This window comes from Phyllostomus discolor, chromosome 1 (genome assembly GCF_004126475.2).
Source record: "Phyllostomus discolor isolate MPI-MPIP mPhyDis1 chromosome 1, mPhyDis1.pri.v3, whole genome shotgun sequence".
Lineage (NCBI taxonomy): Eukaryota > Metazoa > Chordata > Mammalia > Chiroptera > Phyllostomidae > Phyllostomus > Phyllostomus discolor.
The window spans coordinates 207,821,833-207,839,981 of NC_040903.2; the positions used below are offsets into that span (position 1 = coordinate 207,821,833).

An 18,149-nucleotide genomic window follows, 5' to 3' on the forward strand; every position below is an offset into this window, starting at 1 on the left:
GCACAGCCTGCAGGGAGATAAGGGAGAAGGGGGGTGAACTGCAGAGCCCCCTCACCCTGGAGAAGCAGCACGGTTGCTCTGCCTGTGTTCACTGGTCTCTGGCTGGGTTCACACGCAAAGGCACTCAAACGAGCACGCGCATGCGCCAGCACACGCACACACTCCAAGGACTTCGTTCTGTTATTGGACCTGCGTAACCTCGTACGGCAACCCACCGGGCTATTATTAAAAGAAGAACTTGACACTGCTCTCCATCTTCGACCTCACATTTCCTTGCTTTTCCTCTTATCGTGCTTGGCACAGAACGCATCATCATCATCGCTATCAGGCTAATGTTTCGGAAGATATTAAGTGCAATTTAACCAAAATATCTTGAAGCAAAACCTTGGCTAACTGAAATGCTTTTAAGAAATGGGTCTGCATCTCTGCTTTAGTTAAGTTACTACAGCAATTTAAAGTTTTCCCCTTCCTATCTGAGCCCCCCCTGCCCACCAACACATACTTACAGTTACATACTTCCTCATACTTCCTATTTATATAACCTCCAGGACCACCCATCTGCTTCCCTTTTCTCTGATAATGTGCCAACACACCTCTGGGCCCAGGACACCATCTCCTAACATCTAGAACTCTCCTGCAGAAAATCCCATGCTTGCTCAGTAACAGAACCAACATTTCACCTGAAATTGCAATGAGCCCCGTTAAAATACATTTCCCAGACTTCCTTGCAGCTAAGAGGGATCATAGGGCCAGGCTCTAGCCAATGAGATGAGAACAGAGTGTGGGGTTTCTGGAAAAGCACCTTAAAATTGGAAACTCACTAAAACCCTCTTTTTTGTCTTTCCGTGCATTCCTCTTCCCACTTCCTAAAATGGAAACAAGCTAGCCCCTGCCATCTCCCACCACAGGAAGGCCCGAGAACGGAAGCCAGCAAGGCACTGCAATCGGGTGGAGCAGAAAGACAGATGGACCGCGGTGGGTCTGCGTCCAGTTCCTCAAGGTGAACTTTGTGTGACAGAGCAAACGCACTTCTGCGCTTAACTCACTAGGAACCTGGCCGTTCTACAACAAACAGCCAGACTCATCCTAACTAACCCACTCTTGGCATTCTCAGGTTCATTCCCTCCGAGGAAGAGTGCTACGTTGACAATTTATTCAAGTGCTCCCCCAAAAGGAATATTCAAAACTTGCTCGTTGCTTCTCTTTTAGCTCAGCTCCAAAAGGCCCTCTGTGGGGAAGGGAAACTTCCCGGGGAACCTCACGCCGCTCCGACCTCAGAGCTTCCTGCGCTGGGGGCGGTTTTACTCTTTTTTATGGTGCGCTATGTGTGCCTCCTGTTTCCCTGGAACGTAAGCTCCTAAAAGGCAAGAACCAAATCTCACTTTTTCTTTTCACCTTTAACATCAGCAAATAATTCTAACACGCAGAGGCTGCTTGAAGTCCCCAAAATTAGAAGCCATGGGGTCCAGAAATATAGTCCTTCTAATGGGGAGGCATTCCACCGAAGCAACCCAAGTAAATCTCTACAATCAGAAAACCTCAGACTGGCGTGCAAAGGTAGCAAAGGGATAAATTCTTACAGCCAGTTAGATGCGTTCATTGAGATAAGCAGCAAGAAAGTTTAAAATGACAACAATAAAACAATTTAAAGGGGCATGAAACCAAAATCTTTGAGAAGACCTGCCTAAGAAACACAGTATCATCAAAACATTACATTAGCCTCTTTAAAATATATACCAATCTTCTGTGTCAGGTGCAAACGAGAAACAAAAAACAAAAAAAGGGCCATTGGGAATTTCCTATGAAATCTAAAACCTGCCGTCGTCTTGCCAAAGCTTAAGAGGAGCATTAAGGTGGCCACGGGCTCCGTGGGAGAGTATGGAATAATCCAAATGACCCATCACTATTTGTGAAAGAAGCAAAGCCCGTGACTTTCAAATAGGAGGTCAGTGTGCCGACGTCCTGTGTTATTTACTGCAGAGAATTATCCTGCAGCTAAAGTGATTTCAAAGGGAAATCCCAAAGCCTCTTCAGCTCAACAGGGGAGAGGCTCTGAGAACAATGTCTCGCTGGCCGGACATCCAGGCAGTACATCAATGAAGGAGCATCTCAAAGACTCGCCCAGGTACCACAAAGCCCTCCCAAAGAGAATGCAGCGCTTCCGGAACAGTTACTGGACAGCTACACCAATGAGGCCCTGGGGCCCAGAAGAAACCAGCTGAGGGAGGAAGTGGGGTCGGCACGTGCCCCGGAGCCTGCTCCTACACACCTCGCCACACTTCTGCACGTCCCACCATCCAACATCACCTTGGTTTTTAGGAACTTATCCACCAAGACTAGGCTGCACTGTGTTTCCAAGAGCATGAGTTATCCACCTCTCAGAAAAAAACCCAGTCATCTCTCCTCCCTAAAACAATCATCAGTTAAACCGGTATGTTACTAGTGTCATGGGAAAAGGCAACGCCCTTGTTCTGGGTTTACACCACCAAGAGGAAAAAACCAGGGCCCACTGGGCACACGAGGGTGATGCCTCCTTTTCTAAGCCGCCTTGGGAAAGGAATCTCATCCACGGGAAAAATGAACATCCGGGGGCTGGGAGCCGGGGCAGGGACTTGTACAGACAGTGTCTGTGCAGGGAGAAGGGGCTCTGAACTTGGGCGGAGTCGCAGGGGAGACGGCCCGGGAGGCAGGGGGCCTGGGGCAGAGCCTGGAAATAGAAAGCAGAGAAGGCAGCGATCATAAGCCCTGCGCAAGGAAGTGTGACATCTTCCCTTCCATTTGCTGACTAAGACAGAATTCGGCCCAATCGCCACAGCACAAAAACATGCTCTGTGTTCACCTTTCTCTGCCCTGCACCCCAGAGTGAATTCTGGGTTTAGCTGGGTTATTTCGGTCCCCCATGACTCCTGTATATAGAGCATCCTGAGGAAGCCCATAGGGACCATCTACAAGAGCCTCTGTACGAAGAAGGTGTGGCCAGGCTCCAGGGTTCATTTAAGCACATGCATACCCTTCAGAGCTGGAGGGACCTAGGGTGCATTCCTGTCCTGCTGCATACTAGCTGCGTGCCCTCCAACAAGTGGCTCAACCACTCTAAGCTTAACTCATCGTGTATTTTAAGAAGGAAAATGGAATTACCTCATAGGGTTATAGTAAGGAAGAAAGGGGAGAGGCAACTATTGTTATAAAATGCCAGTAGTTCTTTCCCTTTCCTGAGTCAGAGGGTCCATTAAATAAGCAAAATAAACAAAATAAACAGAAGTGCATCAACAAAATCTGGGAGTCTCTAGGAAAATGCAATACGCATAGTCACATGACACACCGTCAATAATTTCAGGCTGTCTGCAGAGCCTCGACACCCACAGACCCACATTAAGAAGCCCCGAGATCCCTGGCTGGTGTGGCTCAGTGGATTGAGCACTGGCCTGTGAACCGAAAGCTCAATGGTTCGATTCCCAGTCCGGGCACATGCCTGGGTTTCGGGCCAGCTCCCTGGTTGGGGGCGTGTAAGAGGCTACCGATCAATGTATCCCTGATCGAGGCATCTCTTGGATATCATCGATGTTTCTCTCTATCTCTTTCCACTCCCTTCTGCTCTCTCTGAAAACAAATAAAATCTTTAAAAGGAGGAGGAGGAGGAGGAAGAAGAACAAGACCAAGTGACCACAAACTCCTGCTTCTTTATATGAGGAAACGGAGGCCCAAGAGACATACCATTAGCACCCAAAATAAAAGCTGGTACCCTGGCTTCCAATCCAGTCTTTTTCCAACCAAAATTATATTTTAAGCACCCAGTTCTGGACATACAAAACATACTGTTGTACAGCGTTTCCATTCTAAACCCTCTTAGGACATTTTTTTTGTTCAAGTGGCAAGAGGGGAAGTTGGAAAAAAACACAGAAATAGAAACACACATACCTGAGCCATTATTATCCAGTCAATAAAAAAATAACTGCCCTTTCCTTCTCATTTACAAGTATTCAAGAGAGGTTAGTACTTGCTAATCTTACAGTCTTAACTAAGGTCTGTATTTAGGAGGCATAAAACTTAATCCCCGACTTTGAAACTCTATCTTGATTGATTCGGGCAAAGGTACTCAATAGATGAAACCCTAAGAGGGACGACTGCCAGGGAACTTCACAGAGGTCGGAGCAGCCGACCCCACGTGAACCCAGAGGGAGAGCTCAGTCCTCCCAAGGAAGGGGCAACCAGGCTTGCTGGCGGGAGCACACACCGTGCCACCCACAAGGCATCCTCAGGGGAAACCGAGCCAAGGACGGGATCTGGCCTTTAGCACCGGCCTCCACATCACAGAACATACAGAGGAACAAGCTTGGGGAAATCTCCACGGAGCAGACAGGACACAGACAGGCCCGGGGAGTCCACAGCCTGAAGGACGGGTCTGCGCAACAGGGACGGGGGCACGGAAGGGGCTTGGGGCAGGACTGCCGCCTGCCCATGGAGCGCTGAGCGCAACACAGACTCCGAGTTCGGGCCCTCATTCGAACAAGCATTTCATAAACCACCGGGGGAGCTGACTGTGGCCCTGGCATTAGGTAATGCCGGAGAGCTGTGCATTTGGTTAACGGGGGATACCGGCATTGTGGGGGTGCTAGAAACTGTTGATGGTTCTCACGCACACACACTAACATATTGGGCTGCAGTGACGTAAGGTCTGGGAGTTGCCTCGGAATACTTAGGCCCAGCAAAACGAACATGAAGGAGGGAAGGGAGGGAAGCCCTTGTTAACTGCGGAATCTGGGTGCGAGCATCGGAGGTGATGGGCATACAGATTTATCACACTACTTCCTCCCTGGGCTCGTTTAAATAGTTCACGACTAAAAAAATAAAACTCTGATCTTTTCAATTCCTTCCAGAGATAAAACCAAAAAGGAGGGAGAGACAGGGAGATAAAACGGAAGCAAAACCATCTATTTTCCCCTGACTTACTCATTCATGACAATATGTTCCTGATGGAATCTCGGCCCTGGAAAGAGCCCAGAAGCATCTAAGCTGGGGGATTCTCGATTCTGGCTGCAAGCCAGAAACACCTAGGAAAGCAGCCGGTTGGGACACCGGATGTTCCCCAACCCACCTCCAACCCACCGGATCGGAATCTCCAGAGAGGGGCCGAGACTCGGTCCGTATGTGTGAGGGGCACGGACGGCTCTGATGCATTCAGCCTCGGACATTCCTGCCCGTTCCCACCCCCTCAGGGACAAGGATCACGCGACATTCCGTGTTCTCACAGTGACAGCGGCTTTGACACTGTGTTCCACACTTCTCCAAGGAAAGGAGTGGCTAACTCTGTGAATACAACGTGCAAGGCCTCCACGCCCCCCTTCGGCTCCCCTCTTTCCCACCAGCATTCAGGTACACTCAGTCCCTGTCACTGCACTGCGTGCGGCCAAGCCACCAAGCACAACCTCCCAGAAAAAAAACAAAACAAGTTACCTGAGGGGCCGAAGGAGGTTTCACTGAGGAAAGTGTCAGGGAAATGCCTTCCTCTTTGCTCAGCTAGCCTGGAGCAAACCCCAAACGTCCTGGGAGTCCCTGAGGGTCTAGGCGTCTCAGCACCGCCAGCAGCTCGCCCCAGGGCAACCCAAGGGAAGAGGAGAAAAGGGGAAGGAAAACTTACACTCCCTGCTTTGCTCTCACACACAGCAGGACAAACCCTGGGAACAGCCTCTCAGCCACAGGACTGCCGGCACCGGATCAGAAACATGTCAACACAGGTCAACCAGGGGAAGGATGGCAGAACTCAACATTTCCTAAGATTCACAATCTTCAGTCCTTAAAACTGTCCCCTTTCAACAGGTGACATCTGCATGTATTCAGAGTGACAACTGTCACCCCTGGAAACATGTGGCTGGGGGTGGGGGGAGGTGCATTGGGGGAGGAAAGGGCTCCCCCAGACAGGCGACCCCTCACCTGCACGCAAACGGCCCTCCCGGGCTCCGTGCACAGGCCGGAGTTGCTCGTGCACATATTTCAGGCGGTGTGGTTGCTGAGCTATTTTTATGCGCACCGGCGAGACTGCAAACACAGAGACACGGGCACGGGGTGACTCGTATGATCAGTTCTCACCAAACCGAAGTCCCGTGTCCCACCTTACCCGTGTGACATGCGGCTTCGGGAGAGCCGGACACCGCTTCCACGCCACAGTCGAATCTGAAACTGCTCTCTGAGACCTGTGCCTTCTCGCCACCGGGACCCACCTGAATGGGAGCCTTGAATAACACAGACTTGGCTCCTCACAGGAAAGCAGCGAATTTGCTCCGTTCAGTGGCTGATCTTAAAACCCTCCACGGAGCCCAGTCTGGAGGTTGGTCTCCAAATGCCCATTCTGAGACATGGCGGGGAGGAGGAAGAGAGGCGGACACCCAGGGACAAGAGCAGCACCCCGAGGTTGCCACAGTGATGTAGATGGGTGGGTATGGCAGAGGAGGGGCCCAGAACACAAGTGTTCACGCGGCAACACCGGACCGAGGCACCGCCGGCACCAGTGACCAAAGGCACAAGCCCCTTGGTGTCCACACCTGCCTTCCCCCAGCACCGCCCTTCCTCCAACCCTGCACGATGCCCACTCCCCATCTCGAACATAGACGCTAGGTTAGGTCAAGGGCATCTGCAGACGAACTGTCGTCCAGCTGCACATGTTCAAGGAGAAAAACGGCTCCACCACGTCCCTATTCATATTCTTCCGTGCCCAAGCAGAATTTTCTCAGGCTCAAGATTCGGATGGAAACAGAAACATGTTTCTGGAAAGAAAGTAAAGGCCCCAACCCTGCACAGCTGCTGACCCCACACAATGGCGATCCTGAGCCCGAACCTGAACTTCAAAAAGGGGAAAAGGAGACCCTCAGCATTACTAGTGAAAAACAAAGCTGGAACGCAGGGTCACACAACAGGACGTGCGCTGAGAGACCTTTTCTGGCGATTCATTTTAGCTGTGGCCACGCCACCTTACGGAACTCCAAGTTAGATCAGTTTTACTTTCCAGCTCTTAACGGTTGACCCAATTTCTGTCGTACCTATTTTATCCTAAGAAAGGCAGAGCCGATTATCAAAACTGTCTCTTTGAGTGGACCATCAAGCTCAAGCTAAGGCTTTAAAATAAAAAAAAAAATCAACCTTTTTTTTAAGTCACTCTCTAGTGGGAATGTTACCCTGAGCTAATTTTTTGATATTCAGGGAGTTCCAAAGTTGCTGAACACTTAGGTAGACCTCTGATCTCAAGAGTCACCTGGGCAATTCACGTCCGTCTGTGTTTAGTCTTGGAGCACGTAAGCATGCCCCAGTCGCCTCCCGATGCCCACTACTGTCCATTAATCCCAGGATACACCTCACGGCTAGTGGCTCTTGGTGCTCTAAACCCAAACCGACCCATCCACGTTGACACAAGAACCGATCGAGAGTGCACCAGCCGCTCTCCTGTGATCATAGTCAGATGCCGCAGTGGGAAAGCCTCCGTCCGGCACAAACGCCGACCACAGCGCTTAGTTAATGTGTTCAAGGAAAGGAAGTTTGCAACTATCTAAATGAATGAAATATACGTATGCATTTATAATGGCTACTTCGGGGGGGGGTGACTTCATATTCCACACCAATTTTCTTTTTAATGGAGGCAGATTAAGAACTTGAAAAAGAGAAAGGAAACCCTTGAATTCCAGACGCAGAGGCTTACCTGACTCCTCTCTTTGTCCACTTTCTTAAAACACTTATTCAACGACAAATTGTGTCTCACTGAGTTTTTCCACCCAGTAGGTGCGTTTGCAAAATACGGGAAATGTTCCAAGATCCAGTTGTAGATTTCCTTGACCGGCAGGCGCTTGGTCGGGGAGTCCTCGATGGCCATAAATATGAGGCAGCTGAAGGAGTAGGGGGGTTTGCAGTTGGGGTTCTGCCTGGCATCGTAGGGCATGTCAGCATGGGCGGGGGACGGGGGCGTGTCGTCATCCAGGTCCTGGACGGGGCTGACGCTCCGGAGGACCGGCTCCCCGAAGCTCTTCAGCAAGTTCTTGCTCTCGTGCAGCCAGTTCAGGTTGGTCAGCTCCTCGTCCTCCATGGCCCCTTCTTCTAGTCGGATGTCGGGCAGAGAAAAGTCGAGGTCATCGTCTTCCTGGAGGGCCTTGGAGAAACCGCTGCCCCGGTAACACTGACTCAGCCCGCTGGACACACTAATTCCTGAGCTTTCTGGCTTCTTACTGGGAGGCATGACTGGACCCATTTACGTGAAGGCTCCTGGTAAACGCAGGACACAGAAAAGAGAAGTTAGTGAAACCCAAACCAGAAAGCAGCTGTGCTCTCCTCCTAGTTCTTCTGTCTCCCTGCCACCCCCCGCCCCCACGCCCCGGAACACACCTCATGGCTCCGACACTGCGTCATGCAAACCCACAATTCTACCACAGAGACGCACTGTAAGTAAGTCAGTCCGCCATGCGTGCAGCACCGTGACCTGCCCCGGTCAATACGGCAAGACTGGAGGGATCTGCCGCATCTCTAACATGCAAATGCATCATAGAAAGCATGGGAAATTCCACAATGCCTTCCTCCTGGGTTTACGCACCCTCTCACCGTGACCCTGGGAAAATCCGTTCTTTCTTGCTGCTTCTCTTTATCCATTATATATGAATATATACACAGGTAAAAATATTTCAAGCCTCATGATAAACACTACGTATAGTGCATAAACCCTGTCTCTTCGGCTGATAGGTCTCACTGTTTACTGTTCTCACAAAAACACCTGTAAATTTAACACCAGTTGTTTCAGAGTTTCTATACGAACAGTATCCATCACTCTGCAACTTTAATTACATTGCCGTCCTGTGGATTTGAACTGGAGGAAGGAGTACATTTTATTTCGACACTATACTCTGAACAAAAAAGTGAGCAACTTCAGACACCACACAAATAAATGGGAATATGAAAGACAAGCCATTAACTGAAATTAGAGTTGGGAGAAAAAGTCAGGTGAGCAAAGGGGCAGCTTCAACAAAGGGAAGCAAATCCAACAAAAACTGCTACAGAATTCTCTTTTGCTGTCACCCTCCCCCCCATTTTTATCAATGACCTAGAACAGGGAGTAAAATATCTGATGAGAGAAGAAAATGGGGAAACAGCAGGTCCTTGACAGAATGACCAGGGCAGATACAAAGCTGCTCAACCCCCTGGGACTCCAGGTAAGACAGAAAGAGCAATGAAGGTAATAAAGAGGTGTCTCCCACACCTCTGTGTGTGGCCCTCAACCTATGCTCTTGGTTTAAGAAGTGTGTCTGTTTTATTCCCCCCCCCATAAGTGAGAAGATCAAACAATCTATCTAGGGGGGAAAAAACCACATCAAAAGCAAAGAAATGATCATTCTAGGGTTCCAAAGGTCCACCAACATTACACCTAAAATAACTGCCACTTCAGCTGGGGAAGCTCTCGAAAGGGATTCCAGAAAGCCAAGGAGGCACGACACAGCCCACCCAGGGTGCTCCAGAACAGAAGGACCCTCCCGCTTCCAAAAGGGGGTCAGACAGAACCCACCGACGGAAGGCTTGGGGGGCTCTCTGGAACAGCTGTGAGATGCCCCCTTCTAAACAAAGGAAACTATGGGCATCGAAGACCCACACCAAGGACAGTCTGCAAACCTCGGAGTTCATCCATGGGGGCTAACCTGGGGAGTCATGACACACTGGAAAAAATAAGCTAGTGTCTTTAGGCTTGGGAGCCTGACACAGACCAGCCTGATAAGGCTTTTTACCTTCTTTATAAACAAATCAAAGCTAGGCTTGTCCCTCTCAAAGTTTCCTCAGATCCCGATTTAAAAAAAAAAAACACACAAATTTTCTGATAACCAGGACTATCCACACGGCACAGTACAAAAGGGAACAACTACCCAGCCACCGAAGTCAACTTTAGCTCTGCGCGAAAGTTTTATGTCTCCTGAGCTTCCAAACAGGGAAATTGTATCATGGCTGACAGTAAAGTAATTTAATTGCACTGTTGCTATGACAACATGCTGCTCTCTTTCTTTTTAGTTTGCTTATTTGTCAGTAGCTTCCCAAAGGAACTAACACACTATTCTCCATGTTTTCTTTTGTCTTAAACAAACATTGGCAGCAATACGGTTTTATTAGAAAAACGGCGCTGTCAAGAAAACAGGGTGGCAGGGTCAGTCCCCCCACCGTTCCCCTGCTTTGCGTCTGCCCCCCCCCACCCAGGCCGTCCGATCGAGCAGGGCATCCCTAAAAGCCGTATTCTACAGCCACCGGATCAAGAGCTGCTGATCACTCCCGTTCCATTTTAAAAAACAGTTCCCAGAAACCACAGCTGAGTTTTCCATTATTATTCTCAAACTACATAATTCGCCAAATCTCTTTTCCTCCAAATTTTTTTTGGGGGGTGGCGGGGGGAGAATCCGGATCATGTGAGTCTGCAGTGAAGCAAAACATTTGTAATCGGCTTCGAGAACGGTCGCCCCACCATACACACCAGGAGTTATTTACTAGTGACCTCCTTACAACTTTTCAGTCTGCTATTGGTGGCTCACGGTCCCCCGCCACACACTCGCTCGCTCGCTCGCTCTCTTGTGCATGACGTGTCTGGTTATCTTCTTTGCTTTTCAACAGAGAATAGGCATCAGGAAGGCTGGGTTTTTGCCGGCTATCAGAATTGTCTCCAAATAACTGACAAATACATTACTGGCCCAGCTCTGAACAGATGTTCGATGTGAACTTTAAAAAGTTGAAAAATCCTCCCCAAGGCTAGCAGGGCAGTCGGGCGGGGGTGGGGGGTGGCGGGGGGTGGAGAACCCCCACCCTCCGGGCGCGCGCGCGCGCACACACGCACGCGCTCCACTCGCGTCTACTGTACTTGTCAAAAACATTTCAAGGGGACCTGCGGGAGCGGCAATTGGCTGCGTCTCGCGTCAATCAGCGGAGTTGCCAAGCAACAGGGAAACTGCTCTTCTCCCCGCATACAGGGCAATTGGGAGCTCGCATACCTTCACTGCTGGTCAGATGTCATAAACCTTTTATTGGCCGCACTGCTGCGAGCCTTAAAAACACATCAGTAAAAGCCCGCCGTCCCCCAACTTCTCCAGGACCCAAGAAGGGCTTCAAAGAGGTCCGGGATGAGGAGGGGTCGGGCCGCGGGGGTCTTGGGAGACGCTCCCGGTCGGTGCCCAGCCTGCACAATTTGTGGGGGGAGGGTATCTTTGTTAGGATCCTGTTTCCCATCTTGGGGTGTCCCCTGGATCAGCACCCTCTCCCTCGGCCCGGAACGGCGGGGATCCCGTCCTCCTAGGACAATACCAACACTGTTCCTTTGGGGCGTCTTTTTGGGAATCCAGGCACCGGGAAACAGCCTGCACGTCGGGGCAAGAAACTCTTCCAACCCAGCAAGTTCCCCGCTCGGGGATCCCGTCTCCCCGCCCGGCCAGGCCCCCGCCCCGCACGCTCCCCCAGGAACCGTGGAGTCTCTTGTCTGCCCAGAGCCTCCAGGACCTCCTCCGACGAGTGGCCGCGGCCCGGGTCACCCAATCCTGCTCGGGTGCCGGCGAGAGCGCGGAGCGAACTCACCTGGCTGGAGCGGGGCGCGGGGGCGCGGGGGCGCCGCTGCCCTTTAGTGGGAACCGACAAACTTTCGCGGGCGCCCAGCGGGCATCGCTTGGTGGCCCGGCTAGGGACGCGCGGGCGCGGCACTGCAAGTCCGGGGCAGCGGGCGGCGGGGGGGCGGCCGCGGGCGCGGACGGCAGGGGCACGGGGGTCGCGGCGCGGCATGGGACCTGCGGCGTCCGCCCGGCGCACAGCGCGTCCTCCCGCCGGCCCCGCCGCTCTCCCCGCCCCGTCCCGCCTCCCGCTCGCCTCCGCCGCGGCGCGTCGGGCCGGGGTGCGTAGAGCAGCGAGAAATTGTTTCCACTGCAAACAAAAAAAGGCGACACATGACCAGCCAGGAGGAGGGGAAGCGCAGGGAGGGAGGAGGGCGAAGGGGAGGGACGGAGCGCAGAAGGCGGAGGGAGCCGGAGAGAGGGAAAACGTGGGCCGGGCCGGCCTGGGGCGCTGGGTGCAACACGCCAGGACCAGCCGTGCTGGGCCCCCGACTCCACGACCAGCCCCTCCCCTGGGCGTTCCCAAGGCGCAGCTGGGGCGAGACTGGGCTGGGCCGCATTGATCGGGGCACCGCGGGACCGGGGTGGCCGGCTGGAACCCCGCGACCCCCGTGTGTCCGTGACTGTGGGAGGCCTGTTCCTACCCCAGGCTCCAGCCACGCGAGCGGGCCGGCTTTGCGCCGCTGGCTACGTGTCTCCAGAATGCTCCTACCCCATCCGCATGCCTTACATGGCTCGAAAGTAAAATAAAAGGAATTAGGATGCGGGCGAGGCTTGCAAGGGGGAGACGAGATTCCACTTTTCCCCAACTACGGCGTCCTGGCGGGACTCCCAGGGCCGGCACCGGCGCTCCCCTGGCGCCCACCTATGCCCCGGGAGAAAAGACACAAAGGCACCGCACCCTCCGGCCCAGGTGGCCGCTCCCCCAGGCGTCTGCCGGCGCCTGTCTGCCGAGGGCCGGAGGGTGGCCATTACAGATTACAGAGCAAAAGGCGCGTCCTAGAGGCCACGCCAGTGGGGCCTCTCCACAGCGTTGTCCCCAACTCCCCGACCCACTTCTAAACCTCGAGCGATAACAAGCTTCCTCTCCTTCATACGTAAGCTCTCAAGAACCCACCCTTCACACGGCCACCCAGCACACGGGGCGGCCACCGCTCCAAGTCTTTAGGCTCCTCCAGAGAATGGCCACCCACTGCCCAAGTCATGGCTAGCAGCAGCCTTCGGAGTGGAGGCGAGTCCTACAGGACACCCTGGTGGTGACACAAATAAAAATATGATTGCACAATTCTCCCAGGTGGCCAAATCAGCAGGTTCCTCCACTGAAGTCCAGGTCACTCCTGCCACCCCTACCTGAACCCACCTGGGCCAGTGGAAAGGCCATGTTGAGCTATTTGCAAACTACAGAAAAAAATAAATAAAAACAGTAAGAAGGCCCCGGGGTGATTGCCATCAGAAACCCCTCTGGCTTGCAGTACTTTGTAACCCAGCCAAAGGGGAAGAAAAGTCCCATTGGGTGTCTGAAATTTTTCTTAATTTCAAAACTAAGGAACCCCCCAAACTCTCTAAAGCTTCACAAAGCTTCAAGATGGTGGGTGGCAAGTCTTCAGTGAGAATACTCAGCACAGGCTGTGCTACTTACCAGCAGGACGGCAAACCTCAGCCAGAAGATGATTCAGAGGTAGAGGCTGAGGGGCAGCCCTGTTCACTCAGCCCCACCCCATTAATGACTGGGCACTAGCTGTGACTTACCCTAAGCCACCAGGAAAAGGTGTGAGGTAAGAGAAACACGCCAGGTCATCTCTGAAGTCAGAACTGGCAACAAAGCCCAGACAGAAGCTCATCTAGTGCAGGTCCCCACCCCTCATCTGCATATCAGTTGAGAGTGCCGAATCTCCCATCAAAGGAACCAAGGTGAGAGACCTTTGTCCCCACCCCTCACTGGCCAGGAGGAGTAGTCGGTTACCAGCCCTGCCAATCCCCAACCACACTCACACGAGAGCTAGAAACCTCTTTTACGTTAAAGCAGAGGCGGCAGGTTATTTTCACCCCAGCACTCTCCTTCTTACTCAGAGTTCAGAATGGGAGGATGTGACCTGAAGGTTATTGCACATGGAATATGTCATTCTGAGAAACTCTCTGTGCAAACTCTTAGCCTCCAGTGTCTGCACCAGCCACCCCAGGCGAACAGAGAGGTAAAGATGAGCAAGCCTTGGGCCAGGAGAAGCCATAGGCAGAGGGTGGAGTGCAGTGAGGTAAACTGCCTTTTAGTAGCTCGCCTTCTTCATGTGTGTTGTTGTTTGGGTTTCTTCCATTCTCAAGCATATATCTTAATCTCTCTTGCTGTTATCACAAAAGTGGGAGGGTATCGCCTGAAGTGGTGGACCAGCCCTGCCTGATTCAGACTGCAGAACTCACAGGTCTGCCTGCCTGCCTGCCTGCAACAGGGGATCCAGGCCTTAACTGAAAGCCAAAGGAAAGCTTAGTGTGGCCTTGGCACCTTGTAATTCCATAGAGCCCCGGCTCTGGGACATGCTACCTGACAAAATGGTACAGGGACCAAACTCGCTTAGAAACAACCTCCCTCTTAATTCCCCTCTGGAACTTTCAAAAACTACCCTTGTGCCTTATGTCCTGGGAAGTCTCAAAGATGCAAGTGGAACTGTTTGAAAACACATCTGACAGCAGGATTGTATGTGTATCCTAGCAGCCACCGTGGCCAGCACCAGTTCCCTCACTGGGGACTAGATGGAACTGTTCAGTCTGCAGCTCCGTCTGGTCCTGGAACAGACAGCACAGAGGGCCTGGGAGCAGGCGCACCCCATTCCAGCAGTCAGTGTGGGGCCTGAGGCTCCTCCTCTACCGGGAGGAATGCCTCTCCCCTCGACGGTTCTCGCTTTCTTCTCCAACGAGCTTCTTCTCTGCCCCGGAACATGAAAGCCCCTCCCCCATTGCTGATTACTTGGCCGATGTGACTATTTGTGGAACAGCCCGTGTAAAGCCCTGTGATCCTGCTCCTGGCAGGAGTGGCTGGGGAAGATGAGCAGCGAGAGTGTTTGCTGCAGGTGGGAAGACCTGAGGGACTGTCCATCCTAAGGAGGAAGCTGAGGCAGGCCTAGGAAGACGGTCTCCTCATCCAGGACCCTTCAAACTGGTACATAAGTCCTAAGGATCTTCTCACTTTAGCACTCACCACCGTCAGACTGCCTCAGTCTTCCATAACAGAGTTCAAATTCTCAGGGAAATCATCTGATTGGCTTAGCCCAAGTCAGGTGACTCCTCCCCTCTGCCCACAAGCTAACAGCTGAGGCAAGTACAACAGGACCTGGGAGGGGAGGGAGATGACTTTGGGAGGAGGAATATCTCCTATAGGTAGGTGGGTGGGTGTTTGACCCATGGAATTGGGGAAGGGGTATTACAGACCAGAGCTTCTCTAGTAGGGCTATCCAGGGCACCACACCGAAGGCACCAGACTCTCCCTGGGTGGGTCCCAGACGTGTGCATTGACAAAGCACCACATAGCACAAACTGCTGTTCCAGGAAGTAGAAATGAATGGCACAAACAGATTTATCAAATACGACCTGATTGTATTAGAAGATACATTTGTTCATTGAACAAATATTCACTGAGTGCCTACCAATTACATGGAACTCTGACAGGTGCCTGAGATACAAGGCTTTTTTTTCTTTCTTTCTTTCTTACAGAACATGCATATTAGTGGGTAAAGTGTAAATACCATATCACAAACTTCTTGAATGCTAAGGTGAGCAGTTCATATGCAGTCATTGGGAGGACAAGAGGAAACATTGAATATTTCTGAGTCCAAGAAGTTGCACTCTCAGAAACACTTGAAGTAAGAATGGCTTACAACTAGCAAATAAGTTCTGGAAACCTAATACACAGTACAGTGATTGCAGAGAGCACAACTATTATAAATGTTAAAGTTGCTACATGACCAGATCTCAGCTGTTCCCAAGACTAGAAAAAATCATGTGACATGATAAAGGTGTTAGCTAAGCTACAGTGGCAATCACATTGTAATATAATGTATCCAATCAATATGCTTACACAGTGTCACATGTAAGTATATCTCAATTTGGAGGAGAAGGGAGTGGGGAGGAAGGAGCGGGGGACATGAATTCCAGGATGAATCCAGGATGGAAGAGGAAAGGAGACAACAGAAGACCAAACCAGGCAGAACCTCTCCAAAAACACTGCAGTGATTCATACACAAAAGAGAATAAAGGTTATTTTTTTTTAATTGGAGACACTATGTTCTTTTTTTTTAAGATTTTATTTTATTTATTTTTAGAGAGGGAAGGGAGGGAGAAAGAGAGAGAGAAACATCAATGTGCGGTTGCTGGGGCTCATGGCCTGCAACCCAGGCATGTACCCTGACTGGGAATCGAACCTGAGACTTTGGTTCATAGCTTGCGCTCAATTCACTGAGCTACGCCAGCCAGGGTGAATAAAGGTTATTTTTAATGTGTGTTTTTAATGAGAAAAAAAATGCTAAAATATTAAAGCAGTGGTTCCCTCTAACTAGTAGAGTTTTGGGTAATTTTTTTTGTCTGCTTCTTTCATCCTTGTCTATATTTTCCACATTGTATCCATTGAGCACCTATCACATTTATAACATCTAATAATAAAAGGGGGGGTCCATTAGAGAGCGGTGGTTCTCAGACTGGGGTGTGCATCAGAATTCCCTGTAGGGTTGTCCAAGCCCAGCTTGCCAGGCCCCACCCCCAGAGTTTCCAACTCCGTAGGTCTGGGCTGGGACCTGAGAATTCACATGTCTAACAAGCTCCCAGGTGGTGGCTGCTTCTGCTGCTCCAGGGTCTGTACTCTGAGACCCGCTGAATTGGAGAATGCACAAGAACCTTCCGAAGAAGAACCAAGAGGATTTGCCCAGTGATTGAATATGAGAGGAGAGGGGGTGCTTACGGTCAAAGGAAACTCCTTCATCCTGGGCGGACTAAGAGTCTCTTGGGCATAACTTGAGAATGCACTTTGCAATGACAAAAAAAGCTCCTTCCTTCCTTCCCTCCAGTGCAGAAGAGAGGCCAGCGCCCAGCTGGAAGACCCTCTGCCTCATGGTGAGCTCCAAAACTTGGCCAGGCGTCATTTGGAGTTTCACTTGGGGTTTTCCTCTTGTGCATTCTTGGTGTTTACGTGACAGGTTCCGAAGGGTGGTGCCTGGGAAAAGGCTTATTAGATTTCTCCAGCAGGGAGTAGAGCCAGGAAGCTTATTTGATGAGGGAAGGAGGGGTGTGTGGGAAGGGAAAGTACAGCCCAACCGGTGGTGCAGCGAAGTGCATTAGCTCAGGTGCCAGAGCCAAACCTGAGCTTATCAAGTCACCTGCTGGAGGCGAAATGGAAACACAGAACCTGTCAACTCCTCCCGGAGCATAAACACCAGTGTGAGCTGACGATCCAGAATGCCGGCTTAGTCGATCCATGCAGCCGCCAAGTATCTATCAAACATCTAGTGACTGTGTGTGCAGGGGCCTGGGAAGGAACCGAGAGAAACAAGGACTGGGGGAGACTCGGCGAGCATTCACGAAGCAACTACAAATACACACGCCAAGAGCCCAGTACCACAGCCAGAGATGGCGCAGCACGGTGGCTAGCGTCAGAACCCGGGGCTGGGTCCGTCTGCTCCACGGCTCACCAGCTGACACTGGCCAAGACACTTAACTTCTTTCCCTGCACCTAGTTTCTTCATCTTCAAAAGGGAGTGGGAGGGAGAAACCAATAGCAATACCCATTCCATAGGCTTGTGACGAAGATCAAATGAAATAATACTTGTAAAAAAAAAACATATGATAATGCCCTTGCACTTAGCGCTACTTTTGTTAAATAAATCTTATAAACCAAAGGGAAATTACGGACATATTTGGCTGCATAACAATTTAAAATTTGTGTACAGTACCAGCAGTCATAAATCAGGTTAATCAAAAATGAGGAAATAGTTGACATCCCTATGAAAGGATTAATATTTTAAATTTATAACCGTTACAACTCAACCGAGAAAAAAAAAATTTATCACCCCGATGTTAAAAGGGCAAATTCACAAAAGGAGAAACAAACATGGTGATACACCCATGAAAAGACGCTCAGTTAAATAAAAGCATAGCAGTGCAGAGTGTGGTTATGGTATCTCCTTTCACCTGTCAGGTCGGCACAGACTTAAAAAGAACAATCAAATGTTGGTGAGGGTCGTTGGGAGCCAAGGGGCTTGGTACAACCCTGCAAGAGGGCTGGACCTCTGACAAACCGAACTACAACTTAAGCGAGCACTGCCATTGACCCCAAGTTTCCAAACGCTAGGAATTGACGCCAGTGAACTTCCCCACCAGACTGCCTTCCCACGGGAGGCAATGAGCTCCAGGAAAGCAGGACGGCTGCTCAGCAATGCACACAGCACCTGCCCCGTGCCTATCACTCAGTATAGACTGAATGAAAGCACGGAGGTATGCGACAATGTATCTAGGAGGGTGTTTGCTGCAACATTGTTTGAAATCATGAAAACCTGCAAATGGCAGAAAGAAGAG

At 51.1% G+C, this 18,149-nt stretch overlaps 1 protein-coding gene across 9 annotated transcripts in view; it reads right to left on the reverse strand.

The window, feature by feature from the left end:
- FOXN3 (forkhead box N3) overlaps positions 1-18,149 on the reverse strand; it is a 362,322-nt gene that overhangs the window by 201,814 nt on the left and 142,359 nt on the right. For 5 of the 9 annotated variants that reach the window (XM_036013048.1, XM_028505943.2, XM_036013060.1 and 2 more), the window contains one exon: positions 7,688-8,244. In XM_036013048.1, coding sequence (XP_035868941.1) covers positions 7,688-8,230 — 543 coding nt within the window. In that variant the 5' untranslated portion in view covers positions 8,231-8,244. Of the gene's footprint in view, positions 1-7,687; positions 8,245-11,568; positions 11,908-13,989; positions 14,000-18,149 lie in introns of those variants that run through there. The other 4 variants (XM_028505942.2, XM_036013079.1, XM_036013065.1 and 1 more) reach the window with 3 other exon arrangements.